The following is a 23427-nucleotide window of genomic DNA, read 5'->3' on the forward strand; positions in this document are numbered from 1 at the left end:
TTTTGGAATTAGAAATTTAAACAATGAATAAGTCGTAATTTTGAAATTGAAATTGAAATACATTATTGGTTTTATAACTACAAAAAAATTTAGAAGGAGTGACTTTGAAAAACATTTGTTTTATATTTTGAATAAAAGAGTATACACCTTAACATTTAATGGATCATGCTGAAGTCCCATTGCACCTCGGGAAATTCGTTCAGGTACTGCGGGTCATTTAATTTTTGTCTGCCAATTTATTTTATTTCCCTTGAAAAAGGCTCAAACTGGCGTTGTTAAGAGGCGTTGTTTTAGATATTCCCAGGGTAAGTGTTCTGCTAATTTCTCTCGTAATTTGTGTCCTGTCTCGTTTGCATTGAAAATCTGAGAATTTTGAACTCGAACTTGAGTCGAACACAAGCATCATGTTTTGACATAGACCCGTGAACGTGGCGTTGTATATTTACAAGCCACGTTCACGGGTCTAGTTTTGACAGTGATTGACATGACACTCATTGATCATGGCCGGCCGGCCAAAGTATAGTCGGACTCCCTATTATCGCGGCATCCCTATTATCGCGGCATGGGAAATTTCTCTTTTTACAGTGTTAAAACTCCTTCAAGTGGCGATTTTTATCCAGTTCACCAATCATCAAGGATTTTCTACCGAGTTGTATAAAAAGGACGATTAAAAAATGTTGTGTCTTTCGGGACTTTTAACGATTTTAATAAATATTAACGTTTTCCAAAACTTGCAAAATTTTCCCTCACCGTGTCTGCTAAAAGGTACCGTTTATGTTTTAACACAAATCTTTAATTGCGCTCTGTCCATGAAAGTTCCATTGTCTGGTTCCCATTCTTCAGCTGCAAATGTAAAATGAAGTCGAACGACGATATTTGCAGCGCGAAATCGTAACAACTTTTACGGGATCAAAATAAGCACCGCGCGTTAGCGAAAATAAAACGGCACACCGTGTAAAGTGAATGGCGCCCTCAATCACCGATCAGTAGACTTGCCTCAGGGATTTGTGTTCTCCTTTCGGGGGAAGGGCAGGGTCTTAAGAAATCATCCTGCAGAAAATTTGTCTTTAATCAACTTGAACGTTACAGAAAAAATATCAGACTTTATTCAGGGGGTGTTTTGGTCAAAGATAAACTATGAACAAAAAAGTTGGGATCATTATAAAAACCACTTCCCGCATACCGCGATAATAGGGAGTCCACCTCCGTTCGCACACGCCGCGCATGTCTATTTTCACAGGCATCGTACACGGAATAAACCACACCACCCGTCAGATTTTTTTATATTAATTTAAAAAGGAAGAGTTATACTACACATAAGACGGGACAATTCTGGAAGGTTAGTGGGCAATCTCTATTCCGAACGAGAAACGTGATAAGTACCGCGATAATACGGCGTTCCATCCTACTTGTTGAACTTCAATGACCAACAGGGGGGGGGGGGGGGGGGGGGGGTGAGAGTGTTGGGGGGGGGTGTTAAGGTAAGTTGTGTTGGAAGGGTTCCAAGCATGGAGGTATAATTCTACCTCCATCATGTCCATGGTTCCAAGTTAGCTGGAGTTACCCAGCCCAGAGTTTTATCATTGGGTTGTCATCTAGGGCTGGAGCGAGTTTTTCTCGAAAACGATAGTATAGGCAAAACATTTTGGAAAATGTTCAATTTTGTCCCCGTTACACACTAATCATGCTAATTGCAACTGCAACTCACCCCAAACTTGCCTGGAATAACCATTACTCAGGTCCTTGAAGTAAAAAACGATCCACGATGAAGATTCAGCCTACAATTGCAGTGAAAAAAGGAGCAATAACCGCTAACCTGACAACCTTTCAGGCATGGCCAGGACCGCAATTGGTTTGTGCACAAAAAAATTTGTGTACAATGAATGGCGGTCGATTAATAGGCACAGAGAGCGATCGCTGTCAACTACTCGTTTTGGCCGGCTGCGCTGGCTGTTGGCGCATGACGTCACGCGGAAGCGTAACACCCGTTGACTGTTTCATGCACTAATATGAGGTTTACCACTCGCATCACAGCTTTGGTACTGGAACCGTAACCAATAGTGCATGAAACAGTCATCGGGTGTTACGCTTCCACGTGACGTCATGCGCCAACAGCCAGCGCAGCCGGCAAAACGAGTAGTTGACAGCGATCGCTCTCTGTGCCTGTTAATCGACCGCCATTCATTGTACACAATTTTTTTTTGTGCACAAACCAATTGCGGTCCTGGCCATGCCTGAAAGGTTGTCAGGTTAGTGGTTATACCTCCTGTTTTCACTGCAATTATAGGCTGAATCTTCATCGTGGATCCTTTTTTACTTCAAGGACCTGTGTAATGGTTATTCCAGGCAAGTTTGGGGTGAGTTGCAGTTGCAATTAGTGTGTAACGGGGACAAAATTGAACATTTTCCAAAATTTTTTGCCTATACTATCGTTTTCGAGAAAAACTCGCTCCAGCCCTAGATGACAACCCAATGATAAAACTCAGGGCTGGGTAACTCCAGCTAGTTCCATGTGAAGTTTGACAAGCATTGGCAAGCAATCTTTGTAATTTTGTTTCTCTTTTTTGGGGGGTAGAACTAACTAGAAAATGTAAACATTGGCAAAATTGTGTTGTTTAATGTTATACGAGCCCCTTTTTAATAATTGGCTCAAATTTAATCATGTTTACACTGAGGAAAGAATGTAGTATCCAGGCGCCACTTCTTTCGTTGTGTATAGTCCGAGTAACTTGGACCCAACTTATCGCCTTTTTAAACATTTGGACATGGTCTGGCGATAGTAAGGTCCAAGCTAATACCACGAGCTGGTCAACACCGTCCCATTTTCCAACAAAAAACATCAGATTTTACCTTCAAAACGGCCTCCAAATTACTAGATATGCCACCTGAGGTACAAGTAGACATCGATAATTAAGATGGTTGTACTATTACTAAAGTTTACTTGCAGTCCGGAAAAAAAGTGAAATTTTCCGTTCATTTCGGAGAGCTCCCCTCGCGATCTTGAACACGTTAAATTTCCGATCGTGTTTAATGTTTGAACGACGCGATTTCTTCTACATGCCCAGCGTACATTCGATGGTTCCTGTATCCCGAGTGTGATTCCGTTACCGAACTCGCGCGATGCATCGAGCGCGCGCGATGCATCGATTATGATAATGAGTCACATTTGTAAACACATACATGTGCATTTCGAACTGTAAAAGGGAATCGGGAACCAGCTTGAACTGGTATCCGCCATAAAAGCTGCGCTAGTTCCCGACTCCTTATTATCGTTTGAAATGCACATGTGTTTACAAACGTGATCCATTCTACTCATTATCATAATAGATGCATCGCGCGCGCTCGGTAACGGAATCGCACTCGGGATACGGGGACCATCGAATGTACGCTGGGCATGTAGAAGAAATCGCGTCGTTCAAACATTAAACATGATGGGAAATTTAACGTGTTCAAGATCGCAAGGGGAGCTCTCCGAAATGAACGGAAAATATCACTTTTTTTCCGGATCGTAAGTAAACTTCAGTACAACCATCTTAATCATCGATGTCTACTTGTACCTCAGGTGGCATATCTACATGTAGTAATTTGGAGGCCGTTTTGAAGGTGAAATCTGATGTTTTTTGTTGGAAAATGGGACGGTGTTGTCCAGCTCGCGGTATTAGCTTGGACCTTACTATCGCCAGACCATGTTCAACATTTGTCCAAATGTTAAAAAAGGCGATAAGTTGGGTCCAAGTTACTCGGACTAGGTTGTGTACTAGTCCGAGTAACTAGGACTCTACGGATCGCTTTTTTTAACATTTGGACATGGTCGGGTGATAGTAGAGTCATAGGTACGTGGCCGTATATGGTTACCATTAAGGTGTTTTGACCATTTTCACTCGTACCCCCAATCAAAATCGTAAGATTTCACCACAAAAACAGTCTTCAAACTGCCTTATGCGCCCCTATAGGCTTCAATGGGAATTGGAAATACAAATGGTGGTGGTTAGGTTCACATACCTTAGAGAAGAAAAGAGAAATTTCATTTTCAATTCGGAAACCGAGCCTCGCCGAGCTGTCGTGGTCGTGCCGGTAAAAGCCATCTTGAATGTTGTTGTTGTGTACGATTTATTCAAATTGGGAGGTCAAACTGATGACGTACGACGCGCCGGCCAAGCGCACGCCTGCATTCACAGTCGGGCATATCGTGTGTGCACGCGTACACTGGCCACTGTTTCCTGAACGGTGCGCACAGCCTGCACATATCGCATACACGGCTATGCGATATGTGCAGGCTGCGCCGTTCAGGAAACAGTTCCCAATTCCCACTGAAGCCTACAGGGGCGCATAAGGCAGTTTGAAGACTGTTCGTGGTGAAATCTGACGATTTTGATTAGGGGTACGAGTGAAAATGGTCAAAACACTATAATAGTAACCATATACGGCCACGTACCTAGGACTCTACTATCGCCCGACCAAATGTTAAAAAAGCGATCCGTAGAGTCCTAGTTACTCGGACTAGTTGTGAACAAAGACTATGGAGAGTTGAGTGCATTTCCAAAGTATTTTCCAACAGTGCTGTAGGGCCTAACAAAATTGAAAATGTTTCTCACTTTTTTACTCCTTTCAATTTAACATTTCTTTTCAACATTTTTGCAATGACTGACCTTCATTGAGACGATAGGCCTACATGTATATGATGAACAAAGGTGGTGTCAGGATGCAACATTCTGTCCAACACTGGTTAAAGAATGGAGTCAAGCGTCAAGCATGTCAAGATTGTTTTTTTTGTCGTTCCAAAATGACTTTTACAAACTAAAACAGACTTCCTTTAATTCTAACGACCTTGATTTTTTTTTATTTTGAAATGTTGAACAGTTTTTTTGTAGAAAATGCAATCCTCTTATACCTAATTTCATTACGGTTGATGCCATGCAAGTCAACGCGGTTTTGCCCATTCTTTATTTTCGTGTTGCATTAATTTGTCAGCTTCATGGTCAGTTTTTCTCCAAAATGTCCCTCAAAAAATAAAAGAAAACTTCCCTCTATCCACATGATCCATGGCAGTTGTTCTGTTGGTTTTAAACATCACTAACCATGCTAAAACTATTTGGGTCCAAATCCTCAAAGTATTTTTTCCCTTTAATTTCTTGTAGGAACAGGGCCCGTAAATAAGCAGTTTCCAGAATTCGGCTCAGCACAGAAGAGATTTGGTGAGGAAAAAGCAGGATTCATTACTACTCACAAGATGGCATTTGCGCAGGGTGATTGGGTTTTTCCCTACACCAACGTATTTTTATAAACACTGTTCACTCAGTGTTGACTCGAGTGATTGTGAGAAAAAAAAAACAATATTGAATTGGTTATGGTACCCGCTGCTACTTGTATATCAGATTGGAACCCAGACTGGGACCGGAGTGCTGAAAAACATGCAAAACGAAATCAGGCCAACTTTACTCACTCTTTGGCTGGCAACAGTCTCCAAAAATGTTCATGAGGCAAAGACAAGGTCCTCAGTATTTCACCAACCAAGATTGAAACTGTCTCAATTCAATTTTCAAAGGAGACTGTTCTTCAATATTTTGCACCTGAGAGGGAAGTCAAGTAATTTCAAAATGAGGCGAAAGACTAGTCCGAAAATTTGGGACTCTCAATACTGTGTATGAGAGTCCCAAAACTTAAGGTATTGAAAACATGCAATACAAGAAAATAGACTGGCACATGAAACAACCAGTCCAACAACTCTTCAGTACTGCATCAATCAACTGTCAACTGACTGTGCCAAAAGAAAAAATCTAGGATGTCAGGTACTAGGTCACTATTTCTACACATTTCTCCTTAGTCAGGCACCAGACTAATGATAATGAATGAAGAAGTCAGTCTTGTCTAACAGTTGGACCATGGATGGACATGTAGAAGTCTAGTCTTTAGCCTCATTTTGAAATCACTTGACTTCCCTCTCTTGTGCAAGCCACTGCCAAATATTGAAGAATAGTCTCCTTTAAAAATTGAATTGAGTCTTCAAACTTGGTTGGTGAAATACTGAGGAACTTTTCTTGTGCCCAGTAACAGTTTTGGAGAAATTTGCTGGTTAAAGAATGGGTAAAGTTGGCCTGATCTTCTTTTGCATCGTTTTGAGCACTTAAGGTCCCAGTCTGGGTAAAGACTAGACTGGCACATGTCCAACTATGGTCCAACTGTTTGAAAAGACTGACCCCTTCATTAGTCTGGTGGCTGACTACGAAGATGTGTAGAAATAGAGACAGTACCAGACATGCCAGATGTTTCTCTTGGCACAGTTGATTGATGCAGTACTGAAGCGGTGTTGGACTGGTTGTTTCAGGTGCCAGTCTTTTTTCTTGTATTGCTTGTTTTCAATACCTTAAGTTTTGGGACCCTCATACACAATATTGAGAGTCCAAATTTGTGGAATAATTTAAACCAGCCAGCCGACCCCGGCAAGCTCGGTGGTCAAGTGGTAAGACATCTGCACTAGTAAGCAGGAGGTCGTTGGTCGAGTCCCACCCGAGTGATGTTTTGTCACAATTACTCGTATTTACTAGTGCTAATACTAGTATTTATAAAAATCTGTGAGTGAAGGGCAAAACCAAATATTGAATTTACATCACCCCGACGCAAATTCCATCTTATGAATAGTTCCAACCAGCCAGCTGACCCTGGCAAGCTCGGTGGTCGAGTGGTAGACGCCTCTTCTAATAAGCAGGAAGTCGGCCACACTCAAATTTGTATCCTTGTGGAGAAATCGCTTTGTTCTCGTGTACAAAATCGTGAGAGGGTCAAAAACTGTTTTCAAAATGCTCCAATTTTTACCAGAGTTACTGTCCTGGGTTGAAATTTTGACAAAAAACATCCCTTACATAAAATACTTTAATTTGTGATGGATACATGTAAGCAAACCTTGTAAATTCCTAGTTTTTTTTATAAAATCCATATCTATTTCGTGAAATCTTTGTTGAGACCTATTCACCTTTAGAAATTGCCTTGCGTAGACCTTTACAATCTTTGGTTCCGTATTATACCCGGGTCTCCACAAGGCATCATTTTTTGAAACACGGGTTCGAGTCCCACCTCAGTAATATTTTTCTCACAATCACTCAGCTTGGGACAACATACGTTGGTGAAGGGCAAAACCCAATATTGAGGATACATTAGCAAAAATGCTGGGCCATGAAAATATTGGGCCATGAAAATTGAATTTTTAGATTTAAATGCGAATTTTTTTTGGAAAGGCATGTTTACAACCCATCATTTATGGGTTTCTGATAATCTGAAAGTTTTCCAGAAATATTTTTTTAATGAGTCAAAAAATATTCAAATCACCCTCACCAAAATACTAGAGTTTTTTGGGTGTGTGTCTTAACATATCACAATGAATTATTTAAGCATGAATATTTTCCTGGTATGTGCTACCTTAATAAATAGAGTACATGTATGTATTGTGTTTGCAGTATTGTGTACTTATAATTTATTATATTAATAAGTCCATATGATAACTTTCTTATCATGTTTACACAGAGGAATCAACAATTTGCTCTCATCATGACGGAAGACCTGAGCGACATGGAGAGGTTACGAGCACAGAATCTATCTCTCCTCAAGGAACTACAGAAGGGACAGCGTGACCTGAGGGCATCCATCAGGTCCACAGGGGCCAACAGAGGGAGCCCTTTAAAAGAGTCCAGCGTGAAGTTTCAGAGGTGAGTTAAACTCGTATGTCCATAGAGCACCGGTATCCATTCATAAATCAGTACTCTCTTCCATTGTTGAGGCCTTGAAATCGCTGAGTCTGACTCAAGTCGCTAATTCTTAGCTTGAGACTTGACTTGACACTTGACACTTGACTTAGCTTGTGACTTGTCCGTGCACCCATGCCGTACCAGTACCTCGAGAGTATAGAAAACGAAAACGAATAAGGCGTGATCTAATATGCAAAAATATGCAAATTAGACGCATGAGCATCAGTGTTTGCAAAACCGGTCTTCAAATGCAAAGCTGTAATACTCGAGTTGTATGAATACAATATGTATGGCCGAGTAAAGTGTCCACCAATCAACCCACCCACCCACCAACCAACATAAGCAGCTCAAGCCCACGGCTTGTTTCACACCGCTGTGGGAAAAATGACTTACGACTTGACTTGACTTGACTTGACTTGAATAAAGTTGACTTGCTGACATTAACACTTTTGTTAAAGGGAACATGCAATAAAATTTTGATTGCATTTTTTTTGCTTAAATCAATAAAGGATGATGTTCTTAACAATATTTTGTGTATGGCGGTGTTTATTTTCTAAGATAAATGGGGGAAAATAATTTGTGAACATGTTTGGTCAAACTACTCCGCCCCACAAAGGGAAGCTTCATTAACATAAAACTTCGCGAGGGGTATGACGCAAGCGAAGGCAGAGACTTGCCGCGCTGCGGGGGCACCGGCATTGCGGCGTGCATCATAATACATGTACATATACATTGCGGCACTGAAAGTTTTTCTGGTGTTTCGTTCGGAATCGAGGAGAAATAACACCCGATTTTCGGCCATGCCGACAAGGTGTGTGGCTGCTGGGTGTAGCAAAACTACCAAGGATGGAGTAAGCCTTCATTTGTTTCCAGTAAATCCGAAATATCGGAGCATTTGGAGAGCCAAAGTGAAGGTAAATACCAGAGCAAAGTGGTCCGGGCCCAGTGAGTTCGCGGCCCTCTGCGCTGCACTTTGAGCCGTCGTGCTTTGATGCTGGTCTGTACAGCAACTTAGGCATGCCCCTAAAAAAACATCGAGTCAGTGTTTGAATCATTAGAACTCTGATTGGAATCGGACGAATCTGTACCATTTTCATCGGATTCGCTAAGGAAAGAAGAGGACGGTCTTCGGAACTTTTACGGTCATGACGGTCGTCGTTGTGTTCATTCGACAACGGTGGCACCGTGGCACGTCCACGTGTACTGTACATAATATCCCATGTACATGTAGACACATTCGTACGTGTGCATATAATGCCACGTACGGGTACGCGGCGGCTGCACATACACACAGCACAGTAGCTTCGCTAATCCGTCTCTTACCCAGACGTCATTTACGGGCCCTGGATTTCTCTGCCTTTGTTTATGTCATGAACAGCGCCCTCATTTGGAGTTGCCGCGAAAATCAAAAGGGGGGGGTTCAATTTTGGACGGCAAATTACCACACTAAACGTACACCAGAACCATTTCTGCTTTTAATTCACATTTAATACACATAAATGAATGTATATATAAAATAAAATACGTTATGAAAATTTTGGACTGCATGTTTCCTTTAAAATAAACACATATTTTGGGCGTACGCAAAATTTGGTCAAAGAGAAAGCCAAGGACCTGATGTACATGTAGTGAGCTAGGCATCCTGCATGTACATATATGCGGTGATTGTGTAAAAAGGCCATGGAATTTCCTGCAATGGGATAATAAAGTTTTATTGTATTGTATTGTATTGATTGTCGAGGTGGTATTTGTGCAGTGCAAGCCGGTTTATGCCATGAAGATCAGCAGTGCCGTTGGCTTGTGTTACAAGGCACTGCATTGCCGTGCTGCACATTATTGATCAGTGTATAGAAGCATGGAGGAAGCGACATCATCTGGACAAAGTTGACTTGTCTCCGAAAAAATTTGACTTGTGGCTTGGCTTGACTTCACTTGTGAAAATTTGACTTGGTTACAACACTGCTCTTTTCCAAAGACACCTTCGAATGGAAACTGATTTTTTTTAGATTTTCCACTAATCGCTTAGCCCAGGTTGGACGACGTCTTCATTGCATTACGACTGACGTCCAGGGTATTCTTTCTACTACCACAGCGAAAAAAATTATTACACTTTTTTCATATTTTTACCTGACGGAGGAAGCTGAAATTTTGTTTACATAGTCCTTGTGTCCAGATTTTATGCCTACGCTGGGTTAAGACAGGTAAATATGTCCATGGGCGACGTGTTTACCGAAAATAAATTGCAGATCCACACTTTCGTCGAGACATTTTCAGTACGAACTCCCCGTGTGAAGACTTACGTGCGCGTGCAACACAGTTACTACGCCATGTATGCGGTCGCGTGCGGGGTGTGCGCGCGTAAGTCTTCACACAACATGTTCGTACTGAGGATGTTTTCGACGAAAAGGTGGATCTGCGGTTTATTTTTGTAAACACGTTGCCCATGGACATATTTACCTTCTCTAAACCCAGGGTAGGCGTAATTCTTGACACAAGAAATATGTAAACGAAATTTCAGCTTCCTCCATCAAGTTAAAATATGAAAAAAATTTGGTATAAATTTGTTTCGCTATGGCAGCAGACGTTCATACCCTGGACTCCGTCACGTGTACACAATGGAGGAGTCTAACCTGGGCTAATTAAACACGTGCTCGCTACATGTATGTACCTTGTTTTTTAACCCAGGGATTTGCTGGATGTCTCAACAATGTCTTCTGTTCGACACAAGCCAACAAGAGATGCTCCACACTCGCGCCTGACGAGCACACCCAAGCATACAAACTCAGCCACCAAACCCAGGGGTGGTTCACATCCGCAAGATGAACCCTTCCCAAATCCACCAGTCGTTGATCCCGTGCCGACCGCCACCCCAACCCGTCTGTACGAAAGTTTTCTCAGCGAGAGTCATTCCACATTCGGGCGAAGTTCAGGCAAACGTGACAAGGCAAAGACTGTAAAGCAGACGAGACGAAAAACTCCGGGTAGCAGTACAAAAGGAACAACCGGAAGTATCAAACGGAAAAGTCGAACCCCAAGAAAATCACCCAAATATCGAACGGGAGCAAGTGTCACTACCTTCACCCCGAGTCCAAACAAGAAAGGACCCAAAATTCCTTACTCAGTACGACTTGAGACTTCAAGCCTGCTCCCTCCTCCGTTATCTGAGAAAGAAAACCTCCGGGGTCAGGGGTCACGGTATGGGTACCGGCGACCCCTTGACTTAGCGCATGAGGAGTCGTATTACCAGCTGAACAGGGACAGTCCGCTCAGGACTGGACCGCAGATGGGTCAACTTGAGAGAAGTTTTGCAGGACAGCTCTTGGCTGACGGCAATGACAGGCGACAAAGGAAAAGAAGCCAGGAGGTCACGACACAACCCAAGTCCATTTTGTTGACACCGGGAACAAGACTGAACAAGGTATGCACTCTCTCAAGGGTGACGAAAGCCATGTTCTCAGACTTTTTCGTGTAAAACTACCTCGACCTTTCTGTAAAATCACAAAATTATGTCCAATGGGGACAGCCAGAGAACTAAAGTCCCGATATACCATATTCCAAGCACAGCATCAAATTTAAATTCACGGAGGCCCTTTCAATTCGAGCGTTTCACAATGCAGTGCGCCACCAAGAGTTTGCCACGGAGACTCCATTTTTCAAGTTTACGGTCGACGAAACATGGCCCTTGTGAACGAGTATCAGTAGACAACTTGAGCTAATTTGATAAGAAATGTTCTGCTGCCTTGCAAAAAAACACCATATTGATAAAAAGAAAAGAAAAGGGCAAACATATACTCGAATCATACGCTTACGAAACTACTGACCGGACAAACTAACAATGTCAATAAGTCCGTGCTGCAAGTTGTCGACCATCTCCCACAATGCACTGTGAACAAATGAACTCTCCGTGGCAAACTCATGGTGGCGCACTGTGTTGTGAAACGCCCGAATTATGAAAGCATTGTGCCAGCCATGATGGAATGTCTAAACAGAGATGAAACTTTTCCGATTTTTAATCGGAAAAACAACTTTTTGAATTTTCCAACGAAATTTCCGATTTTTTTACAGTGTGTCCCACAAAATTTGATTTTCTGATGATTTTTTTCACAAAATGTCATTTTATTTCAATCATAATTTCGAAGAAAAGTCGATGGAAATGGCGTGCTAAAATCATCGCGAACGTAGTTTTAATCTCTTTCACCAGTCGTTATTGGAGAGTTTCAACGGTAGAAACACAGGGCATAACACTGATCGGAGCCTTCTCCGGATGGACAAAAGGTTAAACATTGACAGGCGACATGGAAAAATCACTGTGTCGCACGTGCGTGCGGATATGCAATGGTACCAGCGTGCGTACGTGCCGCACCACCGTACCGTCCGCTAGCACATGGCCGGCCGGGACGGGTAGCCTTGTGAAGGATCCTGTGGATAAAATCATTATGTTGTGCGATTTTCGGAGGTTTCAGATTCAGTTGTACAAAATGCAATGCTTTAAAAATCATGATGATTATCTCGAGGATAGCGAAGAGAGCATTAGCGAAACATTTCACTGGCATTTGTTGGAAGAGAAAGACGGTAATGCCTGATTTTTTCCCATGTATGAATGCAAGCACCGAATGCAAGTGGTTGAATCATGAACATGATTGAACTTTTGAAGCACCATGAACGGTGCCCTTGTCTTTCGGACTTTTCCCTCGACTTTCTCAAGTAAGAAGTGAACTTCTTTATTGATGACTCCATTACTCTAACCGTAATTTAGGCATTTTATGCAATGACAACACTGACCGTTTTTTTTTTCATCGTAAACTTTTGTTTGAACCGAAAATAAAGCAGGAGTTGGTGTCCGGAAATTGGGCATGAAGTGTATTGTACATGCATGTATTATGTGTGTAATGGCAGCGCGGCCCAGATTTCGGACACGTATTTTTGTTCGGCCTTTTTTCCGATTTTTTTGCCACATGCCAGTTTCATCTCTGGTCTAAACAATAGATAGCACAATGCTATCGCCATTTAAGGGGGCCAACGTGAGTGTACAACGATAACGTGCTCGGAATGATCTATAAAGTTAACCTTCAACAGAATTTTGTTTATCAATGCCATTTGTAAACAATGGCTAGAGTGATATACCTGATTCATGGGCCATTTTGTATTGAAAGCTTCTTCAAAAAGTTGCCAATCTCAACTTGACTAGTTTGGAGGTGTTTTTTTTTTTTTTAAGCAGGAATGTTTGAAAATTCTGTTATTCATCAGCTGAAAATTTGAAATACACTTTGAAGATCCAGGTTTCACTTTGTATGTAAAACTGGAGACTTTCTTCTCTTTATTTTATAAAATAGCCATAGATTAGTTTGTTTAAAACCCATAAGCACTTGTACTACATTGTATTACATTGTATTACATTGTATTACATTGTATTACATTGTATTACATTGTATTACATTGTATTACATTGTGTTTATTCACTGAAGAATCAATAAAACCATAGAGTGCTCGGGCAGTTTCGGGCGATACAGTGACTAAGGCCAAAAAAAAAAAGTCTCCGGTTTCTGGTATGGAGCTTGCCCAAAAAGTGGTGCGGCGACCAGTGTTGTAGTCGAGACCTGGAAGTCCGAGACCGAGACCGAGACCTGGAGGTCCGAGACCGAGACCGAGACCGAGACCGAGACCAAGACCTTGAGGTCCGAGACCAAGACCGAGACCTGAAGGTCCGAGACCGAGACATCGAGACCACATGTGTAAATTACATACATGTAATAAAATTAGACACAAAGTAATTGAAATGAAAGTCTTTTATTGATGTAAAACAAACTGAGTATGTCTTGTGCTGTTAGATAATTACTGTTAAATCCTTTGTGTACTTTTTTTACAATAATACTGTACTTGATAATACAATAGTTATTAACAAACATTTGTTCTGTCGGATTCTGGAATGTGCCAGAAAAGTTTTTTTTTTGTATAGGTACAGGTCCCTTTCACAGAATATCTTCATTGCACTTCAGAAACATCAACATGGACAGCATCTCTGCTGACAAACGTGCGCGATGTGGGCGCATGATGATCCCTCCCCTGCTGAAGATTCTCTCCACAGGGGCAGATGATGCTGGCACTGAGAGAACTTTACATGCCAGCTTGTACAGGGTTGGAAGCTTTTTGGCCATGTCCTGCCAAAACTGTAGGGCACTCAGGATAGATTGAGATTCGCTGACCACCTGAAGATACTTCACAAGTTGCCGCCTAGTTGTGTCCTCTTGTGAAGGCCCCCCACTTCTGTGTCTGTGTCGGCTATATTTGGCGAGGAGGCGTGGAACTTTCGCAGGAACTTCCTCTTCCTCTTCACTTGATGTTGAAATACCATGGGTATGGGGGGTGACATCTTCAGAAAGAGAGTTAGCATCAGCCTCAGTGATGACCAAATCTAATACAAAACATTAAAATTTAAAAGATTCCTTCAGGGTAATAGTTATATTAGTTTTGGTTTCCCATGGTGCAGACAGACTGACGCATTTGTAGAAGCATTTTAAAGCCACAAGACAGGAAACTACCTCTTTTGTGCAGCAACCTCGAAATTGCAAACTTAAATTTTCAACAGCCAATACAAAATCCATACAAGTTAAAATTAGTTTAACTTTAAATTACCTTGCAACATTTCTTTCAACTCCTCCCTGGTGTGTCTGAGGGAATATGCATCTGTGTCAATGACGACATCAATGTCTACCCACTGGTCATGGTCATGCATTGATATTGGGGGTGTTCTTAATCATAATAAGGAAAATTTAAATAATGTTAATTTGTGTTACTTACTTGGCTTTATGGGCACGACTTAAAGCCTAGTGAATGCTGAACTTGTCCCCGATCTCTCCGTGATTTGATTTGTGGTTGAGCAGAAAATGCAAACTACAGAATGTTTCTTGTTACCTGCTTTGGCGTCCATGATCTCTTTATGGTCCTTAAAACCAAATCTTATCACAGCAGAATTACTGGACATCTTGTAAATTGTAAAAAAAAAACAGCGAAAACTTTATTTTATCGTGCTACTGCTACTCTAGCGAACTCGTACTGTAGTGAATGCTCCTGTTTGCACCATGCGCCATGCACCTGTTTACCATTCCCAACGAGTAGTTCGTGTTTTGGTCGTAGCTAGGAACTCGCTCCCAATTTTTATTGAACTCATGATGCGCGCATGAAACCGATGGCACAAGCACACACAAGATCGCTGCGTGCAAGCTCACACAACCAAAAGCGAGGTTGTCTCCACGTACTGCAAGTTTTCTAAAACTATTTGCTATCTGTTTATCGTGATAAATGATCTCAAACGAATACGGTTAATCGAATAAATTTGTGCAATGTATATATTGTACACAATGGGAAATATTTGCTGATCTCGATGTCGAGACCAGCAAAATATCGAGACCGCCGTAGTCCGAGACCGAGACCGAGACCGAGACCACAGGGTACCGAGACCGAGACCGAGACCGAGACCAGCAAAAAGTGGTCTCGAGACCGGTCTCGAGACCGAGACCGGTCTCGAGACCTACAACACTGGCGGCGACGCGGCTTCTTTTTTTTTTTTTACCTGATTTTTTTGCTTCAAATGTTGGCTGATGACTGCAAATGGTGCCCGACTAAACTTAGTGCAAATGTATGGGAGTCCAGAGAGGCCACATAAAGCTTATTCTCGACCATAACCCAATCTAAAAACACGTTAAAATTGTGCAGCAGCGGAATTCCAGTCAAACCAGTGAGTTTGGCGGTTTTGAGACATCATCTTTCATTGAAAAAAAAACTTTTTCATTTTGCCGACGCGCATGGCTACGGCGACGCGCGCGCATGCCAGAAACCGGAGACTTTATTTTTTTGGCCTAATGCGTAAATGGGCATTTTTTACAGAATTGTGCACTCATTAAATTTTTTATTGCCTACTTTTTGCTTAGTCAAGAAACAGGGTCAGCTTCCGCCGTTCACCGAGCGCGTCAGCGACCTTTGACCCTGATGACAGCTTGGCTAACCGGAGCCAGCCTCTCCTGGGATACGATTGGATCGCGGGGCTGCTGGACTCGGACGCGCCAGTCAGCGAGCACTCCGAGGCTTTCTTTGACGAGTTGCGACAGTTCCGACAAGCCAACAGGGAAGAGTGCATACACAAGGCAACAACTGAGAAGTGAGGACAAATTGGTTTTGTAATAAATGTTATATGTGAATGGTTCTGGCAAAATGAGATGGAACTGGGCACCGACCATAGTGGAGACAAATGGAAAAAAAAATTAAAGGGCATGAACAACATTTGCTTTTGCTGCAGTTTTCAGAAATAAATGGATAAGATTAGTATGTTATAGTAAATATTGTTACACTGACTTGTTTCACGTTTTGGGTTCGTAGATGCTGGAAAAAACAACAAGAAAACCAATCATATTCTTGTAGTCTGGTTCCCTGACCCCACTTAAGGTGAAACGGAGCAATTTATAGACTTTGGGGAATTGTGAGTTCAGAGAATCAGTCTAGCAGGCTTGTAGTCTTCACAGGTGTGTAATCAATTGCAAAGAAAATGCAGACAAACTACAGATGAAAATTAGGAGCCCTTTTTGAAAAAAAGCCAGTTTTCTCCAACGCTGGTCGGCCGACCAGCGTTGGAAAATTACAGTTTTTCTTGAAAATGTCAGCACACCAGGAGCCACAACTTTACATGATGCTTTAGACTGTCATTCCCTAACAATCCAGTAAGGTATTTTGTGATAATTTGATCATTTCGTTTTTTTGATGTTTGCAAATGTTGTATCTTCCCTTTCATAAGTCATGAACTTTTTCTGATTTTCAGATTTATTGGTATTTGTAATCTTTGATATAGCACTGGGCATTAGCTCTGTGGTTTTCTCACAGCTATGAAAGCTTGCCTACAATACCAGCTGCATGCAGTGCTATATGATCTTTGCCTACTATAATGGTGACCTTGACTTTCTGGTACCCAGATGTAGACTTGGTCACGTTGATCAGTGAGAGTTTTTGAGTGTTCAGGATAACTATCGATGAATGTTTGCTCCGTGCAATAGCTCACACAATGTTTTCGTCATCAAAGGGGTCTCCTTGAGTGTATAATGATCACATGAGTTGTAAAAACACATGACTGTACAAATATTTACCGATTAACTAATTACATTATTGCTCTGTCATTAGGCTTGATGTATCAGCCCTGACTGCAAGTGTTACCGATGATCTACAGGAAGATATGAAACCAGACAGGCATACATGTAAGTCTGCCTCTACCTCATAGTGGAGATGTATTTGAGTAACATCGCCATTAAAATTCACAAGTCAGGTCACCTGTTCTAGACGCTGATCTACTGCCGTGCCGAACTCGATTGATTTGAAGTTTTCAATCCGGCACGACGATGGCAAGGCATAAGGACGGCTTTTAAAACCATTTAGCTCGGCGAATTGAGTTCGGCATGGCACCATCCTTTAGGGCGACAGCGCTGCTACCTTATTGTTGTTCCGAAAAGCAGTGGCAAGGCACTGCGCTGAGCACTGTGCCAAACTCAATTGAATTCAAAGTTGGGGCAAACATTATAGGAATGCTCATGCTAACAATACCCTCTCTGGTATCCGCATCATGGGAAGTGAAATTGGCACGAACAGTTTGATCGCACTGAAAGTTCACTGAACTGCTTTAACCTGGCCCATTACTGTAGATGCATTCAGGTTTGACCGTTGACTATTACATTCTGCGTTTAGAGTAACTGCAGTGATGCAGAGTAGCTATTACCGCTCTCATTTCAATTAAGTTTAGCGGGGAAGTAGCAAAGGGTCTAGAACGGGCCTTAACAAGCAATGATCAATAAGGAATGTCTTTGCCGTAGTTAATTTGAATAACTTATGACTTGACTTTCGATCACTGACTGATGATTGACTAGTTTTGATTTACTTGTCTGAATAGCTACAGCGTCAGCAAGATGAAACAAACTTAGAAAATTCTTACTGATGACTAATATATTTGAAAAATTATGAACCATTCGGATCTCAGACTAAATGTCCTCGTTGATATTTTATGCTTTCCTTGCCAGGTATTCACAACTACACCTTGAACCCTCGTCTGTTTGCCGTTCCCTTACACGGTACCCAGAACGGTCAGAGCCTGTGTGCCATCTGTAATGATCGACGGAAACCCAAACAGCCTGGAGCCAGTTCCCCATCCTATATCAGGTAATGTACCGGTCAGTGGTTTGCTCTTAGCTGCGGCAACTTCAAAGGTTTTGGAATCAATTCCCGTTCCATCTTGATGTCATGATTCCGCTCAGCATCTCCTCTACACCTACCTCTAAAACCAGACTGAGACCTTAAGTGCTCAAAACGATGCAAAAGAAGATCAGGCCAACTTTACTCATTCTTTAGCCAGCAAATTTCTCCAAAACTTTCATTGGGTTTGTGAAAAGGTCCTCGGTATTTCACCAACCAAGTTTGAAGACTCAATTCAATTTTTAAAGGAGACTTTTCTTCAATGTTTGGCAGTGGCTTGCACATGAGCGGGAAGTCAAGTGATTTCAAAATGAGGATAAAGACTAGACTTGTACATGTCCATCCATGGTCCAACTGTTTGACAAGACTGGCTTCTTCATTCATTGTCATTAGTCTGGTGCCTGACTATGGAGAAATGTGTAGAAAAAGTGACCTAGTACCCGACATCCTAGATATTTCTTTTGGCACAGTCAGCTGACAGTTGATTGATGCAGTACTGAAGAGTTGTTGGACTGGTTGTTTCATGTGCCAGTCTATTTTCTTGTTTTGCATGTTTTCAGTACCTTAAGTTTTGGGACTCTCACACACAGTATTGAGAGACCCAAATTTTCGGACTTTTCTAAAACATAAGAATACTGTAAACCACCATAATATTACTATAAATCACCTGTTCCGATGAATGAAAATTAATAGGCCTGCTGCAAACTGCTTACTGAGTGGATTGACCTGAAATATACAAATCTGACGTTGGGAACTTAACAAGTTCATCTTCCTCTGAAGAAGAACTTGTTAAAGGGAATATACCACATTTGCAAACATAAAAAAACTACCAACTTTTTATGAAATACCTTACTGGACTGTTAGTGAATGCCAGTCTAAATCATCCTATGAAATCATGGCACCTGGTGTGCTGTCATTTTCAAGAAAAGTGGCATTTTTGTATCAATTTCCACACTGGTTGGCCGACCAAAAAAACTGGCTTTTTTAAAAAAATACTGCCCCAATTTACCATATTTAGTGAGTCCACATTTGTTTGCAATCGATTACACACCTATGAACGGGTACAAGCCAGCTAGACTGATTCCCTGATCTTACAATTTTCCGACGTCTATAAATCTTAAGTGGGGTCAGGGAACCAGACTACAGGCACATGATTGTTTTTCTTGGTTTTTCCAGCATCTACAAACACAAAACTTCAAACATGTCAGTGTAACAATATTTGATATTGAAAATATCAGCAAAAGCAAATGTTGTACTTGGGTATATTCCCTTGAAGTTCACAACGTCAGGCCGCATTAAATTTTTAGATTTGTCATCATGAATGACAAATGCAAAGGCTTTTATTACATCATTCTTTATAATACTGTAAGTGACAATCCATCCCTCCTTTTAAGTCTTAAATTTGCCATCACCCCTCAGCTTCATTAATTGAAACATATGATTGTGCCTCCCACTTTCAGACAAATTCCCAGCCCCGCTGCTGCTGGTTGGTTTCTCAGACCTTCTCTGTCAATTTCTCAGTTTCATTTACAAGGTTGAAAAAAGAAATTGACTGAAGCAGGATTTGAACCTGCCCCTCTGGAACACCATACTGTCAGTCTACCTTGAACTGTGCTATCCAGCCTTATGTTGGTGGTCTCCAAATTTGTCAATGTCATTGTTCACGGGGAACTTGTCAGAACCGTAAAACCATAGATGCCATGTAGCCAGGGATCACTGCCACAGTCACAATGCTACCAACATTAGCAATGCTGTTTCTTGGCGAAATTGCAAACGGGAATCACGCAAACATAATACATATTTGAATCACACATTATTAAATGAACCACAAATGGACACTGACTAAGTTCACTCATTTGCGTTTTCTCTACTTTTCCTCATGTGATTTTGAAGAGTGAGCATTCCGAGATCCACCCTGGCCTCCCCCTACCGGCTCCGCCCCCATCGGAGGAAAAGCTACGATCCTACAGACTCGGTTGGGCTGTCACAGGTATGACCTACATGTAAATCTACACGTACACTGATGCACAATACACTATGCCGCCCACCGTTTGCCGCTACAAGGTCACTTTGGAACGTCACGGTTGACTCTCTGGATAATACCATGAAGTTTATCACCTGTCAATTGGTTATGTTCAGTGTCACACAAACATACGTGTGCTTGGAATTTGGATGGAAGCTCACAGTTATTCACACAGATTATGTAACAAGGTCTGAATACTTTTACAGCTTTTAAAGTACCGACTCCATGTACACCTCCAATTGCGACAAACATATAATAGACACTTGAAAGCCATTGCCGCCACACGCCGGGAAGCCAGGGGAGGATGTTAAGGATGAAAATAAGTTGTGCGTATACTTCATGTCACAACCATGCAAACCAAACCCTTGTACATAAATAATATAATCTGTTGACAGCAAGACAAAATGATAACAGATTAATTGTTGTCCTGGAACAGACATCTTTTGTTGATAAAACTCCTCACATGCACATTTGTGTTTTTAAATTTTAATCTATAAGAGAGTGTTATGAATTTTAGGAACAAATGAAAACAAATAATGCCTTGTCCTTGAATGTAATGGTCAAGTATGACAGTGTGCGTGCAGGTGGTACATATACATCCATTATCCTAACACACAGGAACTCTCATGATTAGGCCTTAATAATGCCATCTACTATTAATACTGTTCCTGCCCGCAGTTCCTAACCACCTTGACAGAAAGTAAACCTTTTATTTAAACCCTGCATCTCTGTGTGAAAAATTCAGCTAGGCCATCACAGCAGTCAAAATCAATCAAGTGACTGGCTTTTTACTAGCCTGTATTCAAATGCATGGCAGAGGAAGTGGAAGACATTTTTTTACTGTCTGTGACTTATCAAATTTAATTTGCCGTGCGTCTTTCTTTTTTGTTTTGGTTTCATTGCAGCACTGCCTTGCTGGTTGGCAGAGCTCCAAGCCATCCATGCTACCCACCGCTTCCAACATTGACCTGAAGGGCTGTGTGGACAAGATGGCTTCCAGTGCACTCAACCTGATGGTAACATGACTCAGATCTTCATTCCTCTTCATTGCAGTCCTTCTGATTTGAAAATCACAGGCGTGTGGAAAAAGGCACACCTGGATTTTTCTAGGTGTGTTTTTTCTAGGTGTGTGGTTTTCTAGGTGTGTGATCTGTGGTCCAGGGAAATTCAGGCGTGCAATTATTCACACTTCTCAGGAGGCTTTTAGGTGTGCGATGGCGTGGGGGTGTGATCGCACGCCTCAAATCAGAAGGACTGCATTGGTCCTTTTATCTGTCAAGCTCATCACAAATCCCAATTGAATAATGCCGGTACCCATTTAACGACGTCATGTAAAATAACCAGCAGCCGACCACAATTCAACGTCTTTTTTGAGTCACTGAAATGACGTCAGAGAACGGACGTTATATTTTGGGTAAAACCGTGACTTAATAATGACGTTAAATATTTTAACCATTCACCGACCAGAAATCAACGTCGTTAATTGAATCGTTGAAAAGACGTAAGAAAACAGACGTAATATCATGGTTGAAAACATGACTTAATAACGACGTCATATATTATAACCAGCAGCCGACCATAATTCAACGTCACTTTTTGAGTCGTTGAAAAAACGTCAAAAACGGATGTTGCATTTTAGTTAAAAGCATGACATAAGTACGACGTCGGATATAATAACCAACGGCCAACCACAATTCAACGTCTTTTTTTGAGTTGTTGAAACGACTTTAGAAAGCAAACGTCATATCTTGCTTGAAAACATGACATAATTGCGACGTCGCGAAGGGAAACACAAAAATAACAATAATACAACATTGTTTTTCAGGCTGTTGTACTATTTGGTAATATTCCCGACCAAATTCCCACTACATTTCGATGTTGTTGTTATGTACAATTCTGACGTTAAATTGTCGACACTAAAGCAACGTTCGGCAGACGAAAATAACGTTGATTTTCAGTTATGTATGGTTGATCCGACGTTGCGACCATTCAGTTTTGGGTGTGCACAGTTTCGGCAGTTGCATTCTAATTTTTAATTTTTGTTGTAAAGTTTATTCGTATACATGTAAAGGTTTTAGAAGTGATAAATACCCCAATACAATACTTGTAAGTATGCATTAATAAAGGTAAAGGGGACGAACCTGTGTTCACAGCAACGGAGTGCCCATCCCTCTTTCGAAGCGATTGGGCCAGACTCATGCTGCTGTGGGGGGATCGCACACCTCCTCCACAGCGAGTCTGTTACCTTCCCAGCATTGAATAATGCCGGTACCCATTTACACCTGGGTTGAGAGGAGTAATTGAGGTAAAGCGCCTTACTCAAGGGCACAACACGCATGGCCACGGCGGGGCTTAAACCCACAATCTCACGATCGTGAATCCTGTACTCTACTGCTAGACCTCCCGTGCCCCACATTAAAGTAAAAAAAACAAAACATTCCAATGCTTATATACTTATATAGCACTTTACAATTATTCTCCAATTCATCAGGCCACGAGACCACGAGGGATCCCATATTGTGAGGCGGCAGGTTCCAATCCTGCCCGAGTCAGTTTCTTTGTTCAGCCCCAAAAATAGATAATCTAGTAACTTTAACTTTGTGGATTATTCTCAAATTTTGTTTTGACTTTCACAGTCTTACCCATCCCAAGAGCCCTCCTTTCGCTGCGAGAATGCAGCAAGAATCTCCAAGCACACGCAAGAGTTGTTGAATCGCTCCCATGCGCTACAGTTGGACCTGCAGAAACTGGAGCGTGTCGGGATGTCCGTGGCTCGACTCCCACCCAGGCCACATTCAACCTCCTACCCGGTGCTTTGACACAATCCTGAATATACACCACTTACACGTACCTGGTAAGATACATTTTGGACATAATTTTTGTGTCGGGGAGTTGTGTCAGGGTATGTGACTCATGACCAGAGGGTCAGGGGTTCGAATCCATCTGCTGACCATATGTTGTGTCCTTGGGCAAGCCACTTCACCCCCACTTGCCTCTCTCCACCCAGGAGTATAAATGGATACCTGCATTAGCTGGGAGTAACCTGCGATGGACTAGCATCCCATCCAGGGGGAATAGAAATACATTTGTATTGTCAGTTGTTTCAAGCCAAGGAAACTGGAGATAAATGCTGGCCTGATGGGCCATGCTTATTGGCTTGTTACAGACTTTACTCGTTCCTAAAAACTTTTTTTGCCCTTTAACGACATAATTTCATAAGCACTATACACTCAGTGCCGCCAAAAAGCGTCCAAGAAAAATTCACTTATTATGGTGGGACTCGAACCAACTAACTCCTGCTTGCTAGTGCAGACATTTCATCACTTAGAATGCTATGGTCCAGTGGTTACGGTGTTTGACTCACGATGGTGCGTGGGTTCGAATCCCGCCAGGAACATGGTGTTTGTGCCCTTGGGCAAGACACTTAACTACAATTGCCTC

The 23427-nt window shown here is 41.9% G+C and overlaps 2 protein-coding genes across 4 annotated transcripts; one reads left to right on the forward strand and one right to left on the reverse strand.

Moving 5' to 3' along the window:
* The first annotated feature begins 174 nt into the window (after positions 1-174).
* Positions 175-23427, forward strand: LOC119732279 (migration and invasion-inhibitory protein-like). 3 transcript variants are annotated; one of them, XR_005271549.1, is made up of 10 exons: positions 175-305; positions 5139-5195; positions 7519-7700; positions 10425-11157; positions 15668-15894; positions 16905-16978; positions 17792-17930; positions 19857-19953; positions 20892-21062; positions 22623-22702. XR_005271549.1 is itself a non-coding variant. In XM_038205736.1 (10 exons), the coding sequence occupies exons 3-10, from the start codon at positions 7543-7545 to the stop codon at positions 22803-22805; spliced, it is 1722 nt and encodes a 573-aa protein (XP_038061664.1). In that variant the 5' UTR covers positions 175-305; positions 5139-5195; positions 7519-7542; the 3' UTR covers positions 22806-23427. The 3 variants fall into 3 exon arrangements, 2 of the variants coding, with proteins under 2 accessions (XP_038061664.1, XP_038061665.1); XM_038205736.1 differs by having other exon boundaries at positions 20892-21002; positions 22623-23427; XM_038205737.1 differs by lacking the exon at positions 5139-5195 and having other exon boundaries at positions 176-305; positions 20892-21002; positions 22623-23427.
* On the reverse strand, positions 13511-14837 carry LOC119732280. The gene is made up of 2 exons (XM_038205738.1): positions 14652-14837; positions 13511-14151 (listed from the first exon to the last, which is right to left on the reverse strand). Exons 1-2 carry the CDS (start codon positions 14719-14721, stop codon positions 13709-13711), a joined length of 513 nt encoding a protein of 170 aa, XP_038061666.1. The 5' UTR covers positions 14722-14837; the 3' UTR covers positions 13511-13708.

The sequence above is a fragment of the Patiria miniata genome, unplaced genomic scaffold (genome assembly GCF_015706575.1).
Source record: "Patiria miniata isolate m_02_andy unplaced genomic scaffold, ASM1570657v1 HiC_scaffold_24, whole genome shotgun sequence".
NCBI lineage: Eukaryota > Metazoa > Echinodermata > Asteroidea > Valvatida > Asterinidae > Patiria > Patiria miniata.